The 25,293-nt window shown below is 44.0% G+C and overlaps 1 protein-coding gene and 1 long non-coding RNA gene across 2 annotated transcripts; one reads left to right on the top strand and one right to left on the bottom strand.

Moving 5' to 3' along the window:
• Nucleotides 1–939: 939 nt before the first annotated feature.
• Nucleotides 940–19,846, bottom strand: LOC114708003 (baculoviral IAP repeat-containing protein 2). Its single transcript, XM_028890958.2, is given in 10 exon segments — nt 940–1,724; nt 1,806–1,847; nt 2,100–2,354; nt 4,846–5,085; nt 9,838–9,883; nt 11,041–11,119; nt 16,180–16,279; nt 16,364–17,188; nt 17,191–18,213; nt 19,735–19,846. Coding segments are annotated over 9 exon segments (1,830 nt in total). The 5' UTR covers nt 17,240–18,213; nt 19,735–19,846; the 3' UTR covers nt 940–1,530.
• Nucleotides 19,847–21,338: 1,492 nt separating this feature from the next.
• LOC119088345 lies at nt 21,339–25,285 on the top strand. The gene is made up of 3 exons (XR_005091999.1): nt 21,339–22,410; nt 23,737–23,822; nt 24,168–25,285. It is a non-coding gene; the product is annotated as an uncharacterized LOC119088345 (long non-coding RNA).
• The last annotated feature ends 8 nt before the right edge of the window (nt 25,286–25,293 follow it).

Raw genomic sequence — 25,293 nt, 5'->3', positions numbered from 1 at the left:
TAGTTTCTGGCTGGTTGGTTTTGTATTATTAGCTATCCCTGGCTACTCTGGAACTCACTATGTAGTCCAGGCCATGTTTGTTCTGTCTTGGTCAGAGTTTTTATTGCTATGATAAAACACCATAACCAAAGCAACTTGGGAAGGAAAGGGTTTATTTCAGCTTACAACTCTCAGGTCACAACACTCCATCACTGAGGGAAGTCAGAGCAGGAACTGAAGCAGAGGCCATGGAGGTGTGCTGCTTACTGGCTTGCTTTCTTATACCATCCAGGACCCCTGCCCAGGAATGGCACCATCTAAAATGGGCTGGGCCCTCCCACATCAATTTTTAATCAAGAAAATGTCCCGCAGACATGCCTACAATCCCATCTTATGTATGTTCTCAATTAAGATTCCCTCTTTTCAGGTATGTCTAAATTTGTTAAGTTGTCAAAAACCAACCAGCAGAGAGATCCACTTGCCTCTGCTGAGACTGAAGGTATGTACCACCAGGCCATTTTGTTTCGTTTGTTTTTTCGAGACAGGGTTTCTCTGTGTAAATTCTGCCCATCCTGGAACTCTCTCTGTAGACCAGGCTGACCTCAAACTCAGAGATCCACTTGCATCAGCCTCCTGAGTGCTGGAATTAAAAGCATGCACCACCATGTCCAGCTTGTTTTTTTTTTTTTTGTTTTTTTTTTTTTAAATATACTTAAATTTTCACAAGTCTACCAACCTACATCTGGGACTGATCATGTATGATTTGGTCCACAAAGAGGGTACTACTTATCATTGACTGTGTCCTATCCCCAATCCTATCAATACCTACATACCAGGCAAGTATACTGTTTCTTGTAAATTCTCAGGTAGATTTATCTGAGTTTTTTGATAGTGAAGTCTTCACCCATTGCTTTATTTGCAAAGCATACACAGTTTGTTAGCTAAAGGAATTCTCATGAATTGCATCATTAGAAACACTTTAATAATTTGTTTTATGAATTCATTTTTTTACCTAAGAGCAAATGAGTACAAAGAAGTCTTAAGAAAATTACTTTTTTAAGTCGGAGTAGAAAATACACTGTGATGATGCAAGCCTTTATTAACTTTAAAGTAACTTTATTAGTACGTTTCTCACAATTAGGGGAATCTTATTTACCAAGTAACAGAAAAATTCTTATTCTCCACGAAGGAGAAAAAGAAGCACCATGAAGCATGAGGCACTGTAACTGCTGGGTGCCAGGGCTACTTGTTTCCAGGATTTCTGAGCTCCACGTCACCCGAATCTAAAGCTTTCACAAACTCCAAACCCAGTAACTCCTGAATGACACACAGCAAGCACCACCACTCCTGTTTTTATACATTCACGCTCCTTAGCTGACCAGCACAGACCTTCTCTTGCAACTAAACAAATTAAATATACAATACTACCTTTCATGAAGCAGGATTACTAACTCTGGAGAAGAGCAAACATGAATGTACTCGTTGAATCAGTAATTCATTCTTTGTTCAGACAGCTTCTGGTGTCCAATGATACTTTAAACCACTCTTCATTTATGAGAGAAATGTGCGCACAGTCCCCTTGATCGTGCCCCTGCAGATGGGGCACTTCCTCAGGGAAGGGGCACAGTCCTGGCAGACTACCAGATGACCACAAGGAATGAACACAATAGAAACCTCTCTGTCCATACACACTTTGCAAGTTCGTTCTTCTTGCAGTCTCCGCAACTGCTCTTCCAAGGACAAGCCTAAGTTAGAGAAAAAGAGCATTGGTAAATGCAGCTTCTCAAGAGTGACAGAAACAATGTTGATTATTAACTGTGCTTTACCTGAAACGTCTTCTGTTGGAATATACTTCATGTTCTTTTCCACTGAAAAAAGAAAGCATACGAAAATCTATCTCTATCAATACAAAACATTTTTAATCTACTATTTTTATATGGATTTTTAATATATATTATAAAGAATACTACCTAGACAGCAAAATACACCAGGTTTCTGTTTTTGTTTTGAATAGGTAAAATGTAAAGATTACAATTTAACTGGGTTTATTCTGCTTGCTCAACAGAGAGATGAACAAAAACCTATATAGCTATCTAAATAATTTTCCCAAAAAAACTCACCAAATAAGTTTTCATATAATGTGGAGTCAATTTCCTTCAGACAGTTTTTGAAGATATTGGCTGCAGCATTTCCTTTGACTAAAACAGTGTCAATCAGCTCTCGTGCTTGTAAGGGCACCTGTGTTTTCTGTCGGATGATATCATGTTCCTGTCTAGTGATTACACTGGCCTCAAGAAGATGATCCAGGATCGGAAGGACACACGTCAACTGTTGAAAGAGGGCCATCCTATTCTTCCGAATTAATGACAAGTCACCTTCAGTTCAAAACAAGCAAGAAAAAAGTGCATTACATTTCAAATGCCCCCAACTACACCCAACCAACCCTATGCACAAATGAGGCACTAAGCTGAGCTGCAGGAAACTGACTTGTGTGCACCTCGCTGCTGCCATCTCAAACTTCCAGATTAAACTCAGACGGCCCACACAGCACATACACACGCTTTCAAGTCTAAATACTGATGAATAGTAAAGCATGTGCCTCTTTTTCTTTCTCTTTCCCCACCATGGAATGCAAAAGTAATTTATTTTTATCTATATTATATCACTTTGTTTACAAGCAGAGGCACACAAATTGTCATATTCAAAATGTCAACTATCTTCCAGATAGGGAGCCTCAGAATAGCATGAGTGGCTTGTCAAAGGCCACAACATGAGCTGTCAAACCAGTCCTAAACTAGCTGAATTTTTTGGTTTGTTATTTACTAAGATAGGACCTTATGTATTCAAGCTCCATATGTAGCCAAGGATGGCCCTGATCCTCATGACTCTTCTTCCCTTCCAAGTGCTGGGGTTCCACACATGAACCACTAAGCCTGGTTTTCATCGTGCTGACATCCTTTGTGACATCTACAAACTACAGCACTCAAAAGCTTAAGCTACAAGTCAAGACGGACTTAGCAGGCTCACAGTTAAGTCTAGCCATGGCCCCTGCCATACACCTCAGCTTCCTGATCTGAAATATGAATAACAGCACCTTCCTTAAAGAGTTCAATAAAATACACAAAAACCACTTAGCACAATACCAGGCGCATTTCATAAATCTAAATTTATAGTGCAGCTTTAGAAACTGAATCTAGCTTGTTCATAAGAGAATACCTTACTTCGGAGGTAAGAAACTCCAAATTTAGTTGAATGAGCTGCCTACCTATTAACCAAACAGGCCAGAATTTAAATGCCAATCTGTCTCAATCTGGAAGTTAGACTTTTAAACACGTTGCTATATGGTCATACAACAAGGCTATCTTGAACTAGTCCTTTTTTTTTCCTAACATTTTCTTCCAGGGGGGTGGGTGGTGCCCCATCAAGCAACTTGTAGGAGAACTGATCAGTTCTCACCTTCCACCATGTTGGTCCTGGCAGCAAACTCGGCCGTCAGGCTTGGCAGCAAGTGCCCCCTGGCCTGAACTATGCCTACCTTTACTTAAGGACAAAACTGTCTTCCAACCCAATACCCCATTTACACTACACATACAGCCGCCACTTCTCTGACAACTCTTTTAGGGTTTTGTGTGTGTGTGTGTGTGTGTGTGTGTGTGTGTGTGTGTGTGTGTGTGTGAAGTGCCATAGCAGCAGTCAGAGGACAGTCTGTAGGAGCTGGCTCTCTCCTCCGACCATGGCGTCTCAGGTCCTGAGCTAGGCTGTCAGGGTGGACAGGAAGCACCCTTCTCCACTGAGCCCCCTTACCGGCCCTCTGCTGGCTAGCTCTCGACTGTCTTCTGTAACCTAGTTTTCCCAGCTGTCTACATGCTGGAGAGCAGTCAGCACTTTCACATTACTTACTTCCGCTGTTCACATACTTAAACATATGAAAATATTTGTTAGATGTAATTACTCAGACTTGTTCTGGGAGGTTAAGATATGAAAAAAAAATCTACACAAATAATCAAAATCCTTGGGTTGGGCAAAGGACCACAGGCCAGGATGTCATCTTAAGTTGGCTTTTTGGTGTAGAAGCACCTACCAAGGATTACTAGTAAAATACCATATAGATTTGAAGGAACTTTATTTAAAAAGTAGGAAAATCAGAATCTTTTAAAAAGAGATTCTTGCTATGTAGCTCAGACAGATTGTGAACTTGGCATACTCCTGCCTCTCTCTCCTGAATTCCAGGAGTGTAGGAACTAGGCATGTTCCACTACAACAAGCTCAGAATCAGTTTTTAAATACTGCTTTAGAAAAAAAAAAGTATTCATTTTTATGTGTGTGTATATGGGCCTGAGTGTATATATGTGTACCAGGTGCATGCAAAGGTCACAAGTATTCATTTTTGTGTATGTGTACGGGCCTGAGTGTAGGTATGTGTACCAGGTCACAAGAGGGTGTCAGATACCCTGGAACTGGAGTTTCAGACACTGGACTCCACATGGGTGATGAGAACCAACTCAGGCCCTTTGCAGGAACAGCAAAAGCTCTTAGTCACTGAGCCGTCTCCCCAACCCTTGAAATCATGCTTTTTAAATTTAGCTATGTAAAAAGAAAAACTGCAATATAGCTCAAGAAAAAAGTTTATTATAAATCTGGGTATGGTGGCACATATATGTAATCCCAGTACTTTGGTGGTGGGGTTAGGGAATTCAACGGCAGTACTCGCTACAGATCAAATCTAAAGCCAGCCTGAGCTTGGCAAACAGAGAGTTTAGAAATACTGGGGCGGGGAGCGGTGTCAGCAGCAATGCATGGGTGAGCTGAGGGTGCTGCCGTGTAACTAACGTGTGACTGAGAAACTCGCCACCAACCCTGCAATACCTGACGCCGCTTCTTCAGTCTGTCTGTCCCTCTCCTCCTCTCTTCTTTCATCCTCAGCATTAAGAAGTGCTGAGACAATGTCACTGACGGTCCTGTAATTGTCCCCGGTGGCCAGGATTTGACGCTGAACCGTCTGTCTCACCAGGCTCCTACTGAAGCCCATTTCCAAAGCCGCTTTAACCACAGGCGTGCTCATCATGACCGCATCTTCTGAACTTTCGCCAGGTCCGAAATGCACAACTGATCATAAACAAATATGATAATGTTAAACTCCATATATTTAAAACTATGGAAAATAATGACTGTAGCACCTTTATTCTCATATCCTGATAAGGGAGATATATCATATGCATCAATTAAATTTAACTTGATAATGGGTAAATGAGAGTCCAGTTGATGCACTATGCATTTAACAAATCACTTCCTATGGTCCATACATCCTAGACACACTTAATAAGAAGAGTCTCTTGGCACCAGGCCTGGGCATCTGTGCTGTTAAACATTTCACCAGTGTGGATGAGGTGGCTCGGTGGTAAAGGCACTTCCTCCAGCCTGAAGTTCAAATCACAGGACCCATAAGTAGGAGAAAAGAACCAACTCCCCAAAGCCTTCCTCTTTTTTTTTTTTAAATTTATTTATTTATTTATTTTATGTGGACTGGTGTTTTGCCTGCATGTGTATCTGTATAAGGGCATCAGATTCCCCTGGAACTGGAGCCACAGACGGTTGTAAGCTGCCATATAAGTGCTAGAAATCGAACCTGGGTCCTCTGGAAGAACAGCTCTTAACTGCTGAGCCATCTCTCCAGCCCCCAAAGTTGTCCTCTTAACCTCCATGCACATGCTGTGGCATGGGCACCCACGCATGCTGTGGACTATTCCCTTACACTGTGTGAATACATGTTGCTGTGATTGGTTTAATGAACAAGCTGACTGGCCAATAGCTCAACAGGGTACAGTTGGTGGGAAAGCCAAACTGAGAACAATGGAATGAGGAAGGGCGGAGTCAGGAGTCTCTGGCAAAATAAAGAGAAGCAAGATGAGAACATCATACTGAGAAAAAGTACCAAGCCACATGGCTAAACATAGGTAAGAACTATGGGTTAGTTTAAGTGTAAGAGTTAGCTAGTAACAAACCTGAGCTATTGGTCGAGCATTTATAGGTAATATGAAGCCACTGAGTGGTTATTTGGGAACTAGATGGTTGGAGAGAAACGTCTGACTACACACACATACACAATAAATAAATAAATACGCTCTTTTTAATTTTTCAAAAATTAAGCAGGCAAGATGGGTCATGGTAAAAGTGTTTTCTGCACAAGCCTACCCAAATTCAATTCCTGAAGCTCACAGCAGAGGACTGACTCCTGAAGTAATTAACCCTCTCTGTCTCTGTCGCTCTCACCCAATTAAATGAAATACAAGATCTTCCTAAATGATTCTAATATAAATCCTTTTTAAAAAACTAATGTGCTAGCCTGGTCTCCAAAGCGAGTTCCAGGAAAGGCACAAAGCTACACAGAGAAACCCTGTCTCGAAAAACCAAAAAAAAAAAAAAAAAAAAAAAAAAAAAACCAAAAAAACTAATGTGCTACAAAAATAAAGGAGTGAGAAATTACCTCCAAGCAGGAAAATTGGGGAAACTAAACATGTGACAGCAAAAATAAAGCCTTGGGTCCTTTCCTGACACTCAAAAACAAGATTTAACAAGCTACACCCTCAAAAAATAAAAATAAAAAAATAAACACAGGAAATCGGGTTAACATGGAGGTACAGCTCCCTTGGTAGAATGCTTATCTAGCATTTGGTTGATAGCACATTAAAAATTTTAATTAAGAAATGGGGGTGTAGCCTAGGTAGAGGACTTGTCTGGCATGCTTGAAGATTTCATTTCTAGCAATCATATATACATCTACTCCCTTCCCCCATAAAGGGATTAGGTGTGGGGCTGGGGCTTTGCACAGTGTGGTGAGTTCTTGCCAAGCACACATGAACACTTGGGCTGGATTCACACCACCAATGGAGATCTATCAGACTTGAAGATGAAGAATGTCTAAACAGGTACATAAATGAGACAGAAAAAACAACGAAGATGGGAAGCATAAAGATAGAATGAAAACACATAGTTAATAATCAAAGCAATGATATTCTAAACAGAGAGGCTATCGAGATGAAAATCTAAGGTGATGAAAACAGGAACTGGGAGGCCATTTCTGAGAGGATGGGGTGGGGAAGCATTTTCTGTTAATGGAGTCAGTGCGAGCTCATCCTGTGCTGCACTGTCAGATACTTTTCCAAGACACTCTACTGCCATCTGCTGGAAACTGGTACAATAAACACACAAATGTCCAATGTCAAAAGTGTGGAGAGACCAAAGCAGCCTTGATCTCTGACACCTCCTACAAAAAATAACACTGGAAAATAAATAAAATCTTGAAACTGAAGTGATAAAGTAAGTGATGGAATGTCTGAAAGAGACCAGCAAGCGTTAACAGTCTTTTTTTTTTTTTTTTTTTTAGATTTATTTATTTATTATATATACAGTGTTCTAATTACATGCATGCTTGTAGGCCAGAAGGGCACCAGCTCTCATTACAGATGGTTGTGAGCCACCATGTGGTTGCTGGGAATTGAACTCAGGACCTCTGGAAGAACAACCATGCCCTTAACCGCTGAGCCATCTCTCCAGCCCCGAGTTAACAGTCTTAAACAGGACAAAGCTTGGCATGGTCAAGAAATAAAGACAGTAGTAGACAGTGAGGACAGCAGCCAATGGATGGAGTGTCTCCACCACCCCAAGTTTGCCAGAATACTCTAGGAGGGTCTTGAGCAGAGGGGCTATTCCAAAGGTGACTAGAAATGCTGCAGATGGGCTTGGGGCAACCTAGGATGAGGGAGAACTGTGCAGGCAGATCAGGTAGCACGGATGAGGCTGGCAGTGGGTAGACGGTGAGCATCTGGACATCTTGTGCAGGCCCAGCTGGTTCTGTAGCTGGTGTTATGAACTGCAATGAGGAGAGTGAGAGCAGAAGCTCTGAGGAACAAAACTGAGGAACCCTGTGCTTTGGCGTGTTTACTGAAACGGCTCTTCAGCCAGAAATGGAGGCACTTTAAATTTAAGCGGGTAACTGGACATTGCCACCTGGCACCCATCTGACTGACACTTCATATGGTAGCCTGTCACTCAGAAATATGAAAAAGGAGCTAGCAAAGGAGACTGCTCAGAATCGACACAGGAAAAACCCAAGAATGTCAGGGAAGCCAACCACAGGGTGTGCTGAGGACAAAGCCCACGTGCTGGAGTGTGCTTGTCACCCAGTGCTGGGAAGGAAAAGCTGCAGGATCCCAAGTTTAGGGCACGACACACTTCCAAAAGCAGCCCTCAACTGTACCAAATAACAGCTATCGCTAAGAAAGAGGCCCGCTAATACAGCAGTTTCCAGTGACCACGACACGAGGGGACCCTTGCCTCCTGTCATTACCAAAGCTACATTTACAAATTGGCAGCCGGGGGCATGTTCCTGTAACAGAGCATGCAGAGGCAGAGCCAGAGGATTCAAAGTTCAAAGCTAGCTTGGGCCACATTATGAAACCACGTCTCAGAAATGAACCAATAAAGGGGAAATAAAGAAAGAATGAACAGAGAAGAGTTCATGGAGACCAGTGGTTCTGATACGAAGACAAGAGTTCTCTTCTCATTCTTCTGTTTTCTCAGTGAAGCACATGACCTAGGAAAACTGTGGGAAGAGCCTAGTGCCGCTGAGATGTCGCCCAGTGGAAAGCACTTGCCAGGCAAGCCAGAATGATTCCCAGACCCCATGTAAAGCTAAGAGGACTGACTCCTGAGAATTGTCTTCTGATCTGTGTATGTGCACTGTCACACACACATGTCCAAACATGCATCATACACACATGTACACAATTTCTTACACATTCTTTTAAAAAGAATTTTGTAAGTTAAAAACAGAAATCTGTGAAGAAAGAAAAGGTCCAACAGTCATTCTGAAGACTGACAAAGTGATTGTATAAACAAAAGTAAGATGTAAGTTTTAAGAGGCTGGAAATACAGCATGGTGCAGCATGGCATACACAAGGCCCTGGAGTCTAGCCTCAGCCCCCGCCTAAAGAAACACTAAATAAGAACAGGTACCCACTACTTTATCTCCCCGGTTCTTCTACACAGGGGCAGTACCACACACAGTACTCCTTCCTTCCATGACCAGGTCCCTTATCTACTGCAGAGTCACAGCTTCCATGATTTCTGTCTTGGTCCTCTTTCTCTGTTCCAGCTAACAAGCTGCCATTGCCTCTCTTGAAATGGTGAGCCAAAACTCCCCTTCTGATGTGATTCGCACATAAAGTGATAGTTATTCAACCACTTGGGGACCATGACACATGGAGATCACATACATCAACTACTGAGAATGGTTAAGATTCAGCTCTAGCCGGGTGTTGGCGCACGCCTTTAATCCTAGCACTTGGGAGGCAGAGCCAGGCGGATCCCTGTGAGTTGGAGGCCAGCATGTCCAGTTCCAGGACAGGCACCAAAAACTACAGAGAAACCCTGCCTCATAAAAAAAAAAAAAAAAAAAAAAAAAAAAGATTCCGCTCTAATCCAGAGACCCTGCACTGAATACTATGCACCTCCTTTATACTGACTTCCGGCCCCATCACAGATCAAGTGCACACTGGGCCTTTTCTAACACACTCGCACAGCAGCCTCGTCCTCTGGAGGCAGAGGGTACCCAGCACACCTCTCACTGGCCCTGCTTCAGCCTGTTTGTTTTCTGCCTGTGTCCTGTCGTCTCACATGGAATGTCAGCACTGTGAAGACCAATAAACGCCCTGGGATCTTTGAAAATGTCACGAATCTTAGTGGACACCTAAATTTTCTAGTTAACATCCTGCAGTTCCCCACACGACTTCCTCTAATATACTTTCATTCCTAACATTCTTACAAAAACTGTTGTATTTGAAATGTTTTCCTACTTACTTGGAGGTTCAGAATTTTCTTCTGGGGTGTCTGAAGTGGACAACAGCTATGAAATAAGAGAACACTTGACAGGTAAATCAGAAATCTCAAACAGTCTAAACAGCACAGTCAGGGACTTGCCTTGCTGTAAGATAGGGTCTCACTCTGTTGCTGAGGCTGGCCTAGAACTCATGGCAATCTTCCTGCCTCAGCTTTCCAAGCACTCGGATGACAGGGGTGAGCCACCACACCCAAGCAAACAACAACATTTACTTTAAGTAAATGCACACACCCTTTGGAAACGGGCTGGTGCAGACAGACATCTTAGGCCAGGTACGCTAGCACATTCCTGTAAGTGCAGCACCTAGGAGGTTGAGAAAGGAAGTTCAAGGCATCCCTTCCTCGGCTGCATGTCTCAAACCTCTAAAACAAATAATGCACGTGTGTACTGCACTTGGTTTTCTTTCACCATAATATTCACACGGCTATGCTTACACTTGATCTACATCCAAGTCAGGATTCAAGTGTGTCTCCACTTCAGAGAACAGGAAGACACAACAGTGGCTCCTCACTCCATTTGGAAAGTGGTATGTCATTTGGATAACTCTTAAAAGGTTTAACTCCTAACAAGGTTGTTTTGTTTGTTTTCTGGAAAAGACGAGAGACATTGAAGATACCTCTTCAACCCCATTAAAAAATTCTGTATATGGCAGAATGTAGTATTTTTCAAAAAAGTAAAAGTAAAAATCAGTATTTATAGAGAAGCCTGAACAGCAAGCTAGCAACAAAACTGCCAAGGATGCCGTTACCATAGCTACAAGACAATAACATGAACTCCACCGATCTACTAAGCACACACCCACAACCTCATGTGTGTCTTTCTTCCTAAGAACATTTCTTTTTCCTAACTATGGTGCTTAAAATCGCTATAAGAACTTCTTGATCAACTCCAATTTTGCCTCAAAAATTTTGTACATAGAACTAATAAAACAGATATAAATAGGGTCTCTGTCTCATTCAACCTGGAACTCCCTGAATGGTTCGATTTTCTGGCCAGAGAGCTCCACAGATTCATTGGTCTCTAACACCCTAGTTACCAGTGCATGCTGCCACACCCAGCTTCTGGTGCTGGGATCTGAACTCAGGGCCTCATATTGCCTAGTAGACACTTTACCAAATGAGTCATCTCCCCAGTGCTCATGTTAATTTGAAGAATCAGTTTACCTGTTCAAGAAGATGAGGATATCTAGCTTGAATCTCATCAACAAACTCCTGCCCCTTCATCCGTATCAAGAACTCACACCTAAATGTGAAATAAAAATGATTCTAAATTATTTCATATCAAACATTTTGATATTTCATATCAAAAATAAAATTATTCTAGAAGAGTAATTTTCAAGTCTTCTGATTATACCCCACAGCAAAAATTTTACATCACAACCCAGCAGACACTTCTAAGAGAACCCAAACTATCATTCACCAGTACACATTCTTACTGTGTTAGCACATTCCATTATTTTTCTGTCTCCTTCCACTTACACACAACAAAGGGAAAATTCTGGACTCATAAAGGGCAAAAGTTGGAATGTGAAAAACAATGTTACAGACATTGTCTTTTTGTGCTTAACACTATTTCAAAATGATTGTTCATTATCTATTAAAAGTTTATTGTTCGAAATGTAGTAATGGCCAATTCTGCTCCAGAGTTCATGCTCCTATCTTGAAATACAAGCCACCACATTCCCTCCAGGAAACACATGATCAAGTGCTTTATCTCCACATTTTGTAGCAGTTTCTCAAATATTTAAGCTACTATAACTTCTTAAAGGAAGTTCACATAACATCCATTGCCATATTCAAATTTTCTTTTAAAAGCACAAAAACAAACAAAAAATCTTGATCTACATTCATACTATGTGCAAAAAGTAAACTAAATATGAAATACATCCTTAACTGTAAGAAAAGTCCTTTTGTCCTTCCTTACGTCGGAATGTTCTTCCATAAGAAGCTTGGAAGGAAGGCTGGAGACAGCTCAGTGCTCAAGAGCACTTGCTGCTCTTACAGAGAACCAGAGTTCAGTTCCCAGCACCCATGTCAGGAAGCTCACAGTCTTCTGTAACTCTAGCTCCGGGTGATCCAATGCTCTGGCCTTCTTGGGCATCTACATTCATGTGCACATGTCCACATGTAATCACACACTGTGCTAGATAGTTTATGTCCATGAGCTCAAGCTGTGAGGCTTTTTTTTGGTTTTTCGAGACGGTTTCTCTGTGTAGCTTTGCGCCTTTCCTGGAACTCGCTTTGGAGACCAGGCTGGCCTCGAACTCACAGAGATCTACCTGCCTCTGCCTCCCAAGTGCTGGGATTAAAGGCGTGCACCACCGCCACCCGCGGCAGTAGGCATTTTTATAAATAGTGACTGAAGGTGGAGGGCCCAGCCCATTGTGGGTGGGGCCACTGCTGGGGCTGGTGGTCCTGGGTTCTATAAGAAAGTAGGGGGAGGGGCTTGTTCCTGCCTCACTTGATATGCCAGAGAGGCCTTACCCTCTCTGAGTAGTAGATAGGGGGGTGGGATAGGGGAAAGGTGAGGAGGGGATGGGAACTGTGGTTAGTATGTAAAATGAAAAATTAAAGAAAAAAGAAAGAAAGCAGGCTGAGCAAGCCATGGGGAGCAAGCCAGTAAGCAGCACCCCTCCGTGGCCTGTCATCAGCTCCTACCTCCAGGTTCCTGCCCTGTGAGAGTTCCTGTCCTGACTTCTTTTGATGATGAACTGTGATGTGGAAGCATAAGCCAAATAAACCTTTTCCTCACTAAATTGCTTTGGTCATGGTGTTTCATCGCAGCAATAGAAACCCTACCTAATACACACAAAATTAAATATGGTAAAAATAAATCTAAAACAAAGTAAAGAAGCCTGGTAGTGTAGCTTCATCAGATACAAAGCCTTTGCTTAGCATGCTGAGCCCACAGGATTCAATATCCAAAAACAGAACTTTTAGGTAAGGACCAAAAATATAATTCATAAAAGATAAAATGAAAGACATCTGCTCTTCAGAAGACTCTCTGTTAAAGGAATGAGGAAAAGGGAGGGGGAGCTAGAGAGATGGATCAGTGGTGAAGAGCAACTGCTGCTCTCCCAGGTGCCCAGCACCTAGGTACAGGACTCTCAACTGCCTGTACCCAGCTCTAGGAGTTTTTATGCCCTCCTCTGGTTTCCACGGGCACCTGTATTCACATGGTATACACTCAGACAACCCGTACTCATAAATAAAAATTAAAAACCAGAAGTGAAAACATTGATGGACGAAACTGGCTCCATCTTAAAGATGGAGGCCATTTTGTTATAAGGTCAGAACAAGTTCATTACTATTTGCTGCCAAAGTTGACCATGCCCATTAACTGTTTCTGGAATGTGACGTGCTCCCCACCCTATGGAGTTGACTCACATACTGAATACACCCTGATAAGATCAGATGGTCTGCCAAATAATGTTAAAATGTTCAGTCAAGTTCCTATGTAGCCAAAATTCCTCTGGAAATCCTCCAGCCCTTGAAAACCCTCTAGTCTTACAGTTTTGGACTACAGAAACCCTCTTCTCTCCCGTGTCCAATGCTATTTTTGCAAACCCCACTTTAGGGAGATAGCCTGAATGATAGAAAACAAGGTTTGCTAAATTTAACCAGAGAATCTGGTAATGGTCTTTACTCTCATTCGGTGGGATTAACAAATATAAACCACAGATTAAAGGAGAGTTTGCAAGAATGTTATCAGAAAGATGGCAAAGTAAAAGGTTCTTGTTTGCTTACTTCTATAACAAACCCAAACTAAAAAAGACAGCTGTCCATGGAATACACAGCCTAGGAAGAGCTCAATAACTCAATTAACACAAAATGAAGACAGGTATGTGGGTGCAGACTGTGGCAGTGGTGGGGTGTTTGAATGCTCAAGGCCAGGGAACAATCATCAGGATCACAACAGAAAAGAGAGAGAGAAAGAGAAAAAAGGAGGGGAGGGGGTGGAGAGGAGGGACAGAAGGCCCACTGGGGAGGACAGGCTTAGCAGAGACATCTGGAAACAGGCGGGCTCAGAGGAGCTTAGGAGTCTCTGTATCAGTAGTCTGGCAGGCAGACACCACCATGGTTCCTAGGGGCTTACTTTGGGGAGAAACCCAGAACCTTTGCCACTGAAGTCATCAACAACCTTGAGATAATCACCGACCTCCTGAGGTATCCCAGCAAAAGACTCTCTAGTGTGCACTGGCACTGAATTCAGAACCTCCTCTGCCAAGGAGCAGCCAGTTCACACCACTACTGCTGAGGAACCCTGAAGGCAGGCAGGAGCAGTTGCTGCAACACTCCACAAGGATCCACCTTCCTCCCTAGCCCATGCGCTGCATCCATGCTGCAGAATAGCCTGCATGTCAGAGCCCATCCTATATCTACTCTGGTCTTGTGCTCTAAGCCCCAGCCCTGCAGCTGTTCTGCACACACCTGTGCACCTCATCTACTCCAGCTGCTCCAGCTGTGTGTCCTCATCTCAGACATCAGCACAGCACAGCAGTCAGTGCTCTCTCTGCACACTCACAGAGATCGCTCTGTGGCTGCTCTTCAGGCTCTCTAACATCAAGACAGACACCAGTGCCACTGCCGCCACCATTGACAGAACACTCCCAAGCCACAACAGGTATCAACGGGGGTCCCATTGGTCAGGATGTTTCTCATGACAGTAGAGAGCAAGTCTTCAGCCTTGCCACCAAAACCTTTAATGCTGCCCTGGACACTGAGAATCTCTAAAACCTTCACTGACAAAGACTTCAGCTAACAGAGCTGAATGGAGATTATGACACTGGACTTCCCAAGGAGTCAGAGCATACCATACCCCTAACAAGCCCAAGCCCTCACCCACCTGCAGTTAAAGGTCTCTGCTCAACACAGTCACAAAATCTAAGATGCAAGACATTTAAAACACAAACAAAAACCATAACAAAGGAATGCAATAATTTTCCAAGAACCAATTCAAAAAAAGGAAGAGAAAGGCACATACTGCCAGATAAGCACTTAATATTCATCTCCAGGGAGCTTGGTGAGTCTCAAGAGAACAAGACAGATAATGCAGGCTAAAATGAAAGAACACAAAGAGCAATTCTTGAGAGCATAGCAAAGTACAAAATTTACAGGTGAAGACAAATACAAAATCACCCCATCACATACTTTTAAACTACTAACAATTTTTAACAATTTATTGATCCACTATAAATACTGCTACTTCAAAATTCCTGTTCAAAAATGACCAAAGGTCCTTCTAATGCCCTGAAGGAAGCCAACAGATTCCTCATTATTATGGAAGGCATGCACAGGTCCAAACTCCCTTTATTGTACGATTTCACTTATATGTGGTACCTAAAGTGAAAACCTCAGATACAGCAAGTAGAAGGGTGGTTGCCGGGGGAATACTCACAAGTGTGTGGGATACAGAGTTTCAGTTTGAGAGGATGAAAAGGCTCTGGACATGACTATAAAACAGTACACATGTACTTTATGCTACACAATACATTTTACATGGCTAAATTGGTATATTTTATATCATAATAATTAAAAATACCTAACATTACCCATTCATTTTAGAAATGAGATCCAAGTTCACAGAGCTAATTGGTTACAAACACACAATTTCCAATTCCATTTCACTGACAACTGTGCCCCTAAAATCTTGTTTTATTTTGTTTGTTTTTTGAGACAGAGTTTTTCTCTGTGTAGTTTTGGTGTCTGTCCTGGATCTCACTCTGTAGACCAGGCTGGCCTCAAACTCACAGAAATCCACCTGGCTCTGCCTCCCGAGTGTTGGGATTAAAGGCATGCGCCACCACCGCCATCTGGCCCCTAAATTATTTTACACAATAATAAAAATTAAGAGGTTAAGGATATACTTCAGGGGTATAGTACTTGCCTACCAGATGTGAGGCCCTGGGTTCAATCCTCCATACCACAATAAATTATCAGTTTTTAAGAACCAATTACCGGAGCTAGAGAGATGACTCAGAGGTTAAGAGCACCAACTGCGCTTCCAGAGGTCCCGAGTTCAATTCCCAGCATCCACATGGTGGCTCACAACCATCGGTAATCAGATCTGGCGCCCTCTTCTGTATACATGATAAATAAATAAATCTTAAAAAAAAAAAAAAAGAACCAATTACCAAGCTGGGTGGAGGTGGCACACACCTTTAATCCCAGCACTGGGCAAAGGCATGCAGATCACTGTTGAATTCAAGGCCAGCCTGGTATACAGAGCTAGTTTCAGGACAGCCAGGGCTACACAGAAAAACAAAAACCAGTAAACAAACAAGTAAACAAAGAAGCAGTTACCTTGGAAACCACTTGGCGTGCTCCACCCAGGGGTCGTCTCCAGACTCCCAACACCTCAGCCCACCATCACAGCAAAAGCACTTGACGTCATCATTGCGATCTAAACAAGAGAAAAAGACCAGAAACTGGTCATACATATTCCCATAAGCAAACTAGATAAAACTCTAGTTCTGCTGCATCTTACCCATGTAGTAAAATCCAGCACTTGCAAGCTGCTCAGGCTGAACAGGAACACTAGACGGCCAGTACAAAAACGTCCTCATTCGAGCAGAGTGTGTCTGCATACTCAGATTTGATATACTAAACCTCTGTGTTTCTGAAGAATTTTCCAGAAATGGGCAGCTGGGGAAATGTCTCCGGTGCTCTGACATTGCGTCATCCTTCGGTTCCCAGTTGCTCAGTTTCCCGCCACAGGCAAAGCAGGCCACCCTGTCTCCAGGTCCTACGTAGTAGAAACCGGCTCTGGCCAGGTCGGCCGGAGACAGAAAGGACAATGGCCACGTATTGTAAGTAAGAAGTCTGGCCTCTTCAGTAGTCATGGCATAGCTGTAGGGACTCACCCTCGATGGCGAGTCTTCCACTGCTCTAGAACGGAGAGCGTCTGAGGACAAGCTGGAGTAAGTACCACCGCGTTCAGGAGGAGGTAATGACTGTGCAAACCCACTCCTCACAGGAGCTGTGCTCTTGGTCGGGGACGGCAGACTGGCGGGATGCAGAGTGTGGACAAAGCTGCAGCTGGGGTACAGCTGCCTGTGCTTTTCAACAGGGCTGTCCCCTTGTTTCCAGTTGTCCAGCATCAGGCCACAGCAGAAGCACTTGACCTTGTCGTTGACGCCCGTGTAGTAAAAGCCAGCACGAGCCAGACTCCGTTCCGAGACAGGAACTCCAGCGGGGAAAGCCGAGTACGTGGACATTCTGTACAGCTCACACGAAAAGTCGTACTTCATTTTTTCTTTGCTTTCTCTTGTCCAATTTGGCAAGGTTGTGCTATTTTCCATTATACTTTTGGTTTTTGGTGTAAGGTACCTTGGACAACTCTCTGGGAGATAGTTTTGTGCATGAGTAGTGACGGTATTTCTGACAGCTTAAACTGCCCTGTGAGGTGTCTCACCACTTCACACTAAGATCTCTACCACAGACAGAAATGGAATAGCGGGCTAACTGGGTAGAACTCACTCTGATTGGATTTATATAAGTTCACTGTCACATAGGACAAATCTGTCTCCTTTTCCAAGATACTACACTACTCAGGACTCTGGGACAGTATTAACTCTTGTGGGTAACCCAAGAGCTATTTACCCATAATTTACTTTCATGAAAAGTTATGAAGTCTAGATACTAAGTCAATTGCTGACTATATTGGAAAAATTATATGCAGGCTTTTTTTCCCTTATAAAGAGTTTAATACAACATTCAAACTACTCTATTCATCTACCAAATACAAGTAACTAAACTCTACACATGGCCACATTTCCTAAAAGCTAATTTCGTACAGCTCATCATCACAGCATTTTCTAAAGTGGGTTAGAATGATCTCAGTTACCTTCTGAGGAAGTTAACACACAGCCCTATTAAGACTATAGACAGTATGTGTGGTGAATGACCTTTGCTTAAAGCTTAGACTGTTCTTCTTCTTACCTGTTAAATCTTATGTCACTACCTAAGCCTTCCTGTGTCTATCATTTCAAGACATCTGGTCAACAGACAGCAAACCTAACTAGACTGCATTTTAAAAAGTCCACCTGCACTTCTTTTAAGTCTGCTAGAATTAAGGATGAATCAATTTATTAAGACATAGCCTTCTCCTGTTATCACAAGTATCTAATAACCCTGCTTTACCACAGCATTCCTGTTGCACAATGTACCATACTTACTAGCACTCTGTGAGAACTCAGTATTTTATATAACTATTCATACACAAAAGTACACTCCACAGAATTCAAACTGGATTTTTTATAACATTTTCCAGATTTCTATGACTGGGTTTATTTCTAGGGAAACATGGGAGGAATGAAGACGCTCAGTGATCTAAGTCTGAAAGGAAAAAAAGATATTTTAGAAAACTAATTGCATAGCAATTTTATAGCCTCTTCGATTTATTCAGTAGTATCTAAAAATGTCTTTCTAGATAATGCACCCTAACTACAGCAGTTTCCCACCCAACCAGTCTACTTAGAAAAGGTTGAAATCAAAATACATGCTTGCAAAAAGACTTCCTAGAGCACTAATTATGCTTGTCTTTAAAATGCACAGTTTTATATATTTTATAAAGCAAAACTTTGAAGACAGATGGACATTTCCACCCACGAAGAAAAACTGGTCCCCGATTTCACAGTTGTTGATTTTATTTATTGTTTATTTACTGTTAGACAAAATGTACCATACTTCATGGGCATCATTTTATTTTTTGCAGGGACATGGTCTCAATCTGCAGCCTAGGCTGGCTAGAAGTCAATGTAAAACAAGCTAGTTTTAAATCTTGTTAGAAATCTCTTGTCTTAGCATCCCAAGTGCTAGGACCACACTACTATCTGGCTCCTTTCATTCCCTGATTTAGGTATTTTGATACGGCACTTCGCTGGAGACAAAAGGCACCCGTGGGTAGTGGAAAGACAGTCTGCAGGGCTGCTGGTGTGGCTCCGTGTTAGAGCTTTTGCCTTGCAGGTAAAGGACCTGGGTTTAGTCATCAGCAATTACAAAAAAAAAAAAAAAAAAAAAAAAAAAAAAAAAAAAAAAGGAGGACGAGGAGGAAAGCTGCTGAACAGAAAATTCCTGAGGCCTGCTTGCAATGTCAATCTCAACACTTGGAAGAAAAGCCAGGATGAGATGCTCCACCAGTTAGAGCACTTATTTAGTCAAGGCAGAGTTGGCCTAGATGAAGGTATCTGGTTGTCATCAACGCACTCCGTTAAGGACAACCATTCCCTAACAATTCCGAAGCAACCACCGCAGAAAGCATCTCAAAGCAAAAGGTACAATAGCTTGTAAAGCACTGGCCGGTATGAGGCTTCCACTGCACGCGTGGCTTAACCACACCAGGTGTTAAATCTCCAGCAAGCACCGGACTGTGCTCTCTGCACACTGAAGGGGAGAGACACCTGGGTCAGAAAGACAAGATACATGTTACCCCACTAAACCACGGAGTTACTCCTCACATCACTGCAGAGCACAAGCAGTAAAACTACATGAGAACCGAGATGTCCCAGCCGCACAACTGTCTCAGTTTAAAGGCAGTTTAAAAAAAAAAAAAAAAATGCCTCGGGTAAGCTTAAAACCCTGCGAGATGGGCGTGGTGGTGCATGCTAGTAATCCTAGCACCTGGGAGACTGAGGCAGGAGGATGCCGCAAGTTGGAGGCCAGCCTGGACTGGCTCAAAAAAATAAATAAACCGAAGGGAAAAGAAAGCAAAACTGGAAAGCAACTCCAAGGACTGGGGGAGCGAGCGGCGGTCCGGCGGCCTTGAGAACAGAGGGGTTCTTACGGCACCGGCTGGACTGGCTTCGGGGAGCCGAAGGCGGCCGCTCACCCCGCCGGGCCGGAGGGAGCCGCACTCACCGCGGAGCCGGGGCACTCGGGCCTCCGCGCCCGGGAAGCCGCAGCACCGGACCGTTCAGCCGCAGCCTTCCCGAAAGCCCGGGGCCAGCGGGACGTTGAGGACGCGATGACGTCAGCACGGCGCGCCTCCACCACGATGGAAGGAGGGGCTAAATTGATGCGCGCGACTGCGCCTGCGTGTTCGGGTTTTGGAAGCCGAACATCCGGGCCTCGCTGCCCGGGAGCGGAAGAAGGCTGGGCCTTCAGGAACGCCCTTCCGGGCGAGCTGGCGCGCTGCCTCCGCGGGGTGCCTCGGGCTTGGCTTTCGTGTGGTTTACCGTGCTGCGGCACCGTAAGGGTAGCAACCGTGAGCCGTGCTCGTGGCTCGGGAAGCCCTGTGGGACAGCCCGGGAAGGCGCTAGAGACAGGCGCCGCGGCGAAGGCGGCTGACACGGGTGACGCGGACCGCACTCGGGCGCACGAACGTGGAAAGGACGGTGTTTTCTCTGGCAGGCGCACGGTGGCGCGCACCGAGTCCCGGGAGCTCAAAGCCGCCGTGGCCAGCATGCCGAGGCCACCGAGACCCTTTGGGCGCGGAGGCAGTTACGCATTTTTCTTTTTCATAAACGCAGCAGGCCCCAAACAAAAGATACGGAGAAGGAAGGCAGGGGACTGCTCTGGAGGAGGGTATAGTAGGAGGGTTAGTGGTCTAATGGGGGAGCGCATGGTCGACGCGCGTTACATATCTGTGATGAGATTGTGGAAGAATACATTTAAAAAGGGAAAGCTAAAACCTGGGTTCTTTGCTCACGGGCATGTGTCTCCCCACCCCACCCTCCGCTGCCGCTCCCACACAGCGCTAGCACACTGGGAAGGACTTCCAGTGTTTTTCTCTGCACTCCTGTTTGGATGTTTTGTTTTTGTTATTTGGTTGTTTGGGGTTTGCTTTTGCGGGTTTTTTTGTTGTTTTTGTTTTGCTTTTTTGAGAAAAGATTTTACTGCAGGGCTCAGGCTGGCCTAGGATCTAGAATCCTACTTCAGCCTCCTGCATGCTGGGATTAGAAGCGCGCCACTAAGAGGGGGGTTTCTAGGGTTTCATTTACGTTGGGCTAGACGGTCTTAACCAATGAAATCAAATCTCTCCGGGGAACTCCAGGGAGCAAACAGTTCAAAAATTTAGAAATAACAGGCCACTAGGTTAGGCAGCCAGGGGAATTCCGGGACCCTGAACCATTTCCCATTTCCTTTCCCCGTCATTTCTGCCTGCCAGTCAGTCACAGAACAAGGCAGTCTTCTGTCCCAATGTTGATAGTAAAAAGAAAGTATTTGTCACAGTTTGTGAGACAGAGAAAATACGTGTCGTGGTTACCAATGGCTAACTTCTAAAAGTACACACGGATGCCAGTCACTACTCGGAAAGTTACAAAAAACATTCCTTGAGAGCTTGTTTGGAGACGGCTACTCGTATACCCTTGACTGAATATATACCCTTCCTCTATTCGGGGAAGGTCTTGCGGTGGTGGCACACGCCTTTAATCCCAGCACTCGGGAGGCAGAGCCAGGCAGATCTCTGAGAGTTCGAGGCCAGCCTGGTCAACAGAGCGAGATCCAGAAAAGGCGCAAAGCTACACAGAGAAACCCTGTCTCGGAAAAAAAAAAAAAAAAAAAAAAAATTCCTAATATTTGTAGGACTCTAGCAAGACTTGTGCACATTGAATTCAAGAGTGTCTACTTTTCAGTTCTTGTCGTGACCAAAACATGAGATAGTGAGTCTACTTCAGTATATAGGCAATTCAGAAGCTTCAGAACTTACTACTTTTTTTTAATATTGTATAATCTTGGAGCCCACTCATTTATTTTGTTGACCATTTATTCAACTAAAACTTTCAATGTTGAGGTAGTTATGACATTTCATCTTTATATACAAAAATACACGATTCAAGATATTTTTGAAGAAAAAATAAGATTGAAAAGATTTCTGCAACGTAAGTTGTATAATAAAACCAGGGACTGGAGAGATAGTAGTTAAGAACACTGCTGCTGCCGAGGACCCTGGTTCGTTTCCTAAAATCCACATCGTGGAGTTCCAGAGAATTCGAGGTCCTCTTCTGGCCTCCGTGGGCATTGCATACAATGCCCAAACATACAGGCAAATTACGCATAAAATAAAACATATAAATAAAGAAAAAAGTAAAATTTCCAGTTCTTAGTAGCATGCCTTTCTCCACTTAGTAACTGCACACCACTCAGTATTAGCACATAGCGACGAATGTTATAGGTGCTGGTGATATACGGCACAAGTACACCATAATATATTCAACTTTAACGATTTGATTCAAAAGCAATTAAGAGCCAGGAATAGTGGCTCAGGCCGAGGATTGCTGCGAGATTAAGGCCAGCCTGGACTACACAGTGAGTTCCAAACGAGCTTTGTTCCTTTTGTCTCTGCAGCTACGGTAGTAAGATTAGGTACCGCCAGGGGGCGTGTGTGCAAGATCCAGAGAAATAGGTCCCTGAACCACGAAAGAGCATCCCAGCCAGTGGGCCACAATGGTGTTACAGTGATGATATAAGGAAGACACAACCAGCTGCCAACCTTCATGACCACCATGGTCCACTCTGTCCACCATCAGATAACCATGCAAACTGCAGATATCAGAGCCATCCAGGCAAGACAGGCCTGTTACTGAAGAGGAGGTGAGTGGGGACGGCCAGGAGAACTTGAGCCCTCCACCTCTTTCCTGCCTGCCAAAAGAAGTAGAGCCAAGACCTGTTCTTTTTCTTTATTTTCGAGACAGGGTTTCTCTGTGTAACAGCCCTGGATGTCCTGGAACTCACTTTGTAGACCAGGCTGGCCTTAACTCACAGAGATCTGCTTACCTATGCCTCCCGAGTGCTGGGATTCTAGATGTTTGACACCACATCCTGTGACCTTTTCTTTACCAAAAGAAAAGTCAAAGTTTCCTCTAGCCAAAGAGAAAAAGTATTACCATTGATCTGGCTCAAGGATATTACAGAATTCAAAAGATTGCCCATGTTAAAAATTGGGTTATTTCTAGGCTGAGGGTATGTGGTATATATAGCATTTAAGTTGAAAGCCCAGCATTACAAGGAAAATACTAGAATGGGTTCTCTAAGGAAAAAAAAAATTGTAAATTCAACTACTTTCCCACTGACAGGCATTTGGGTGGGCCCCAACCTTCCACAAACACTATTGTAATTAGCAGTTTTGGATAAATGTCTGATTTTATAATACTTTGCTAGGAATGGGTTGTTGTTAGCTTCTCGTGTAAATCATGTAATTTTGCTGGACACATCCATATAAGGGAATGTTGGCAATTGTAACCCAAGAAATGAGACAGGGTGGATCTCTGAGCCTAGAGTCACGGCCCGAGAGCATCAGCGATCCTGTCTTCTGTTCCACGTCACTGGAGCAACGTGTCACAGGCACTGGGCAGCCATGCCCAGCTGTTTGCTAAGGTGCTAGGGATTTGAACTCAGGTCCTCAAGCTTGTGCAGCAAGCCCTCTTAGCCACTGAGCCATTTCTCCATCCTGAATGTGGCTTCTTCAGAGTAGACACTGCAAGAGAGGCCAGGGAAGATGGGAGGGCAATGATTCAGAACAAAGTGTAATGACACACATGGATGGAAAAGAAGTAATCCTCCACCATATGTGGGGTTATGTCTCTTGCCAAAAATTTCCAAACTGCCTGCAAATAGACTAGAACATCTTTTCCAAGATATTCATGGCAAGGTTGTGAACCCTGTTGTGATAGTGAATCTTCAAGGCCAAGCAGGCGTGGCTGTATGTGTAGACAGATGTTCCAAGGAGTACGTTAGCACCCTGGGACTCCACTTGGCTTGAGCCATGCATGCACTGCTGCTACGTGAACAACGTACCTCACAACCTGTGGGCAACCTAGGTACCCACTCTCAAATCAGCCTACACGTGTACCTGCTTAAAACAACTGAAATGAGTTACTTCCCTTAGCAACCTCCTGATAATGCTCCATTTCTATTCAGATATGTCCCAAGACACATCATGAAAACAAGAGAGATGAGCCGCTCGGCCTAGAGGGGATTTGGGTCCGTGCCCAGTAAGGCACACTGTATCCTTTGAGTGAATTTTTAGGGAAAATCCCCTATTTATTATCTTATGTTGGGTGTTCATTTGATCAAAATCAGATGCATCACAGGAAGGAACCTGTGCAGTGAGCAAAGGCTTCCATAGTCCAGTCCTATCAATCCTAACAGGGAGCCCTCACCACGTCCCTTTGCAATCGAGCTCTTCCCTTGAACCCCACAGCGCCTCACGAGCCTTGCTTACTCAGGTCACCACTGTCACTCTGACACTGTTTCTTTCTGACCTGCCGTCTTGCTCTACTTTGAATAAAATTTTTGTGCTACCTTGCAATCGGTGTGCCATTTATTTCATTCTCAATAAGATACCAAAGACTGCAAATTCCCAACCCGGACCCAGATCACCGTGAGACACCCTTTCAAGCTCTTCGGTCCAGACTCTCCATCTTGCTGTTGTGCAGTGCTCTTAGACAAGAAAGACCCTGCTCTGGCTTCCTTCTGAAACTTCTCCCACCAGCTTTCTGTCTGAGCTGGGGATCCATGCTGCTTCTCAAAGGTTTCCCCTGTGAGGACTTCCTGTTTGCCACACTGTCTACCCCCAAGTCCAAATAAGGCTCCTTGCAAACTCTGCCACTGGGACAAAAGTGACTGAGACTAACCTGGGCAGGAAAAGGCTTATTTTGTTCACAGGTTACCGACTCTTATTGAGGGAAGCCCACACAGGAACCTGGAGACAGGAACTGAAGCAGAGGCCGAGGAGGAACGCTGCTTACTGACTTGCTTCCCAGATTTGCTCAGCGAGCTTTCATATACCATCCAGGACCTCGTGCCTAAGGATAGCACCACCACTGTGGGCTGGGCCAGTACCACAGGAATGAGCAACTAAGAAAATGCTCCAGATAGTCCCACAGGCAAATCTGATGGAGGCCACTCTTCCACTGAGACTCCATCTTCCCAGGTGTGTCAACTCGACAGCTGAAGCTATAACACTAGCTTGTGAGCACATACTTACTTTGATTAGCTCCCAAATCTTTGAACTCAAGGGTGGCCTTCAGGTAAGAGCTTGCCTACTCTGTCATTTCTCTCTTGAGTAAACTGTCACCAGGTTCCCTTTTACATCTATTTCAAGATTTCTCTATGGATGGCAACAACCTGAAAACTGTGAAAGGGACTCTGGGTCCCTTCCCCCATCCGTGGCAAACTCATGTATGACTGGGGAAACATCATTGCAAGAAATATCAGTGGCAAACAAAACCAAACACACCTCATTCTGTATGCATTTCCAGTCACCGAAGCATTGAGCTAGTTCCCAGAGACGGCATGTCATGCTGCCACACCTAACTTTATGGGGCTCTGTGGATCTGAACACGGTTCTCATGCTTTTGTGCCGGTTACCTCACTGACTGCACAGTCTCCTCATCCCCATCATATAAGAATTCTTTAAATGGTATGGCAGGAATCTGGGTGCGACTAAACTGCCAGGGATCATAAAACAAACAA

Source organism: Peromyscus leucopus, chromosome 7 (assembly GCF_004664715.2).
Source record: "Peromyscus leucopus breed LL Stock chromosome 7, UCI_PerLeu_2.1, whole genome shotgun sequence".
NCBI lineage: Eukaryota > Metazoa > Chordata > Mammalia > Rodentia > Cricetidae > Peromyscus > Peromyscus leucopus.
This window is presented reverse-complemented; position numbering and strand designations above follow the sequence as displayed.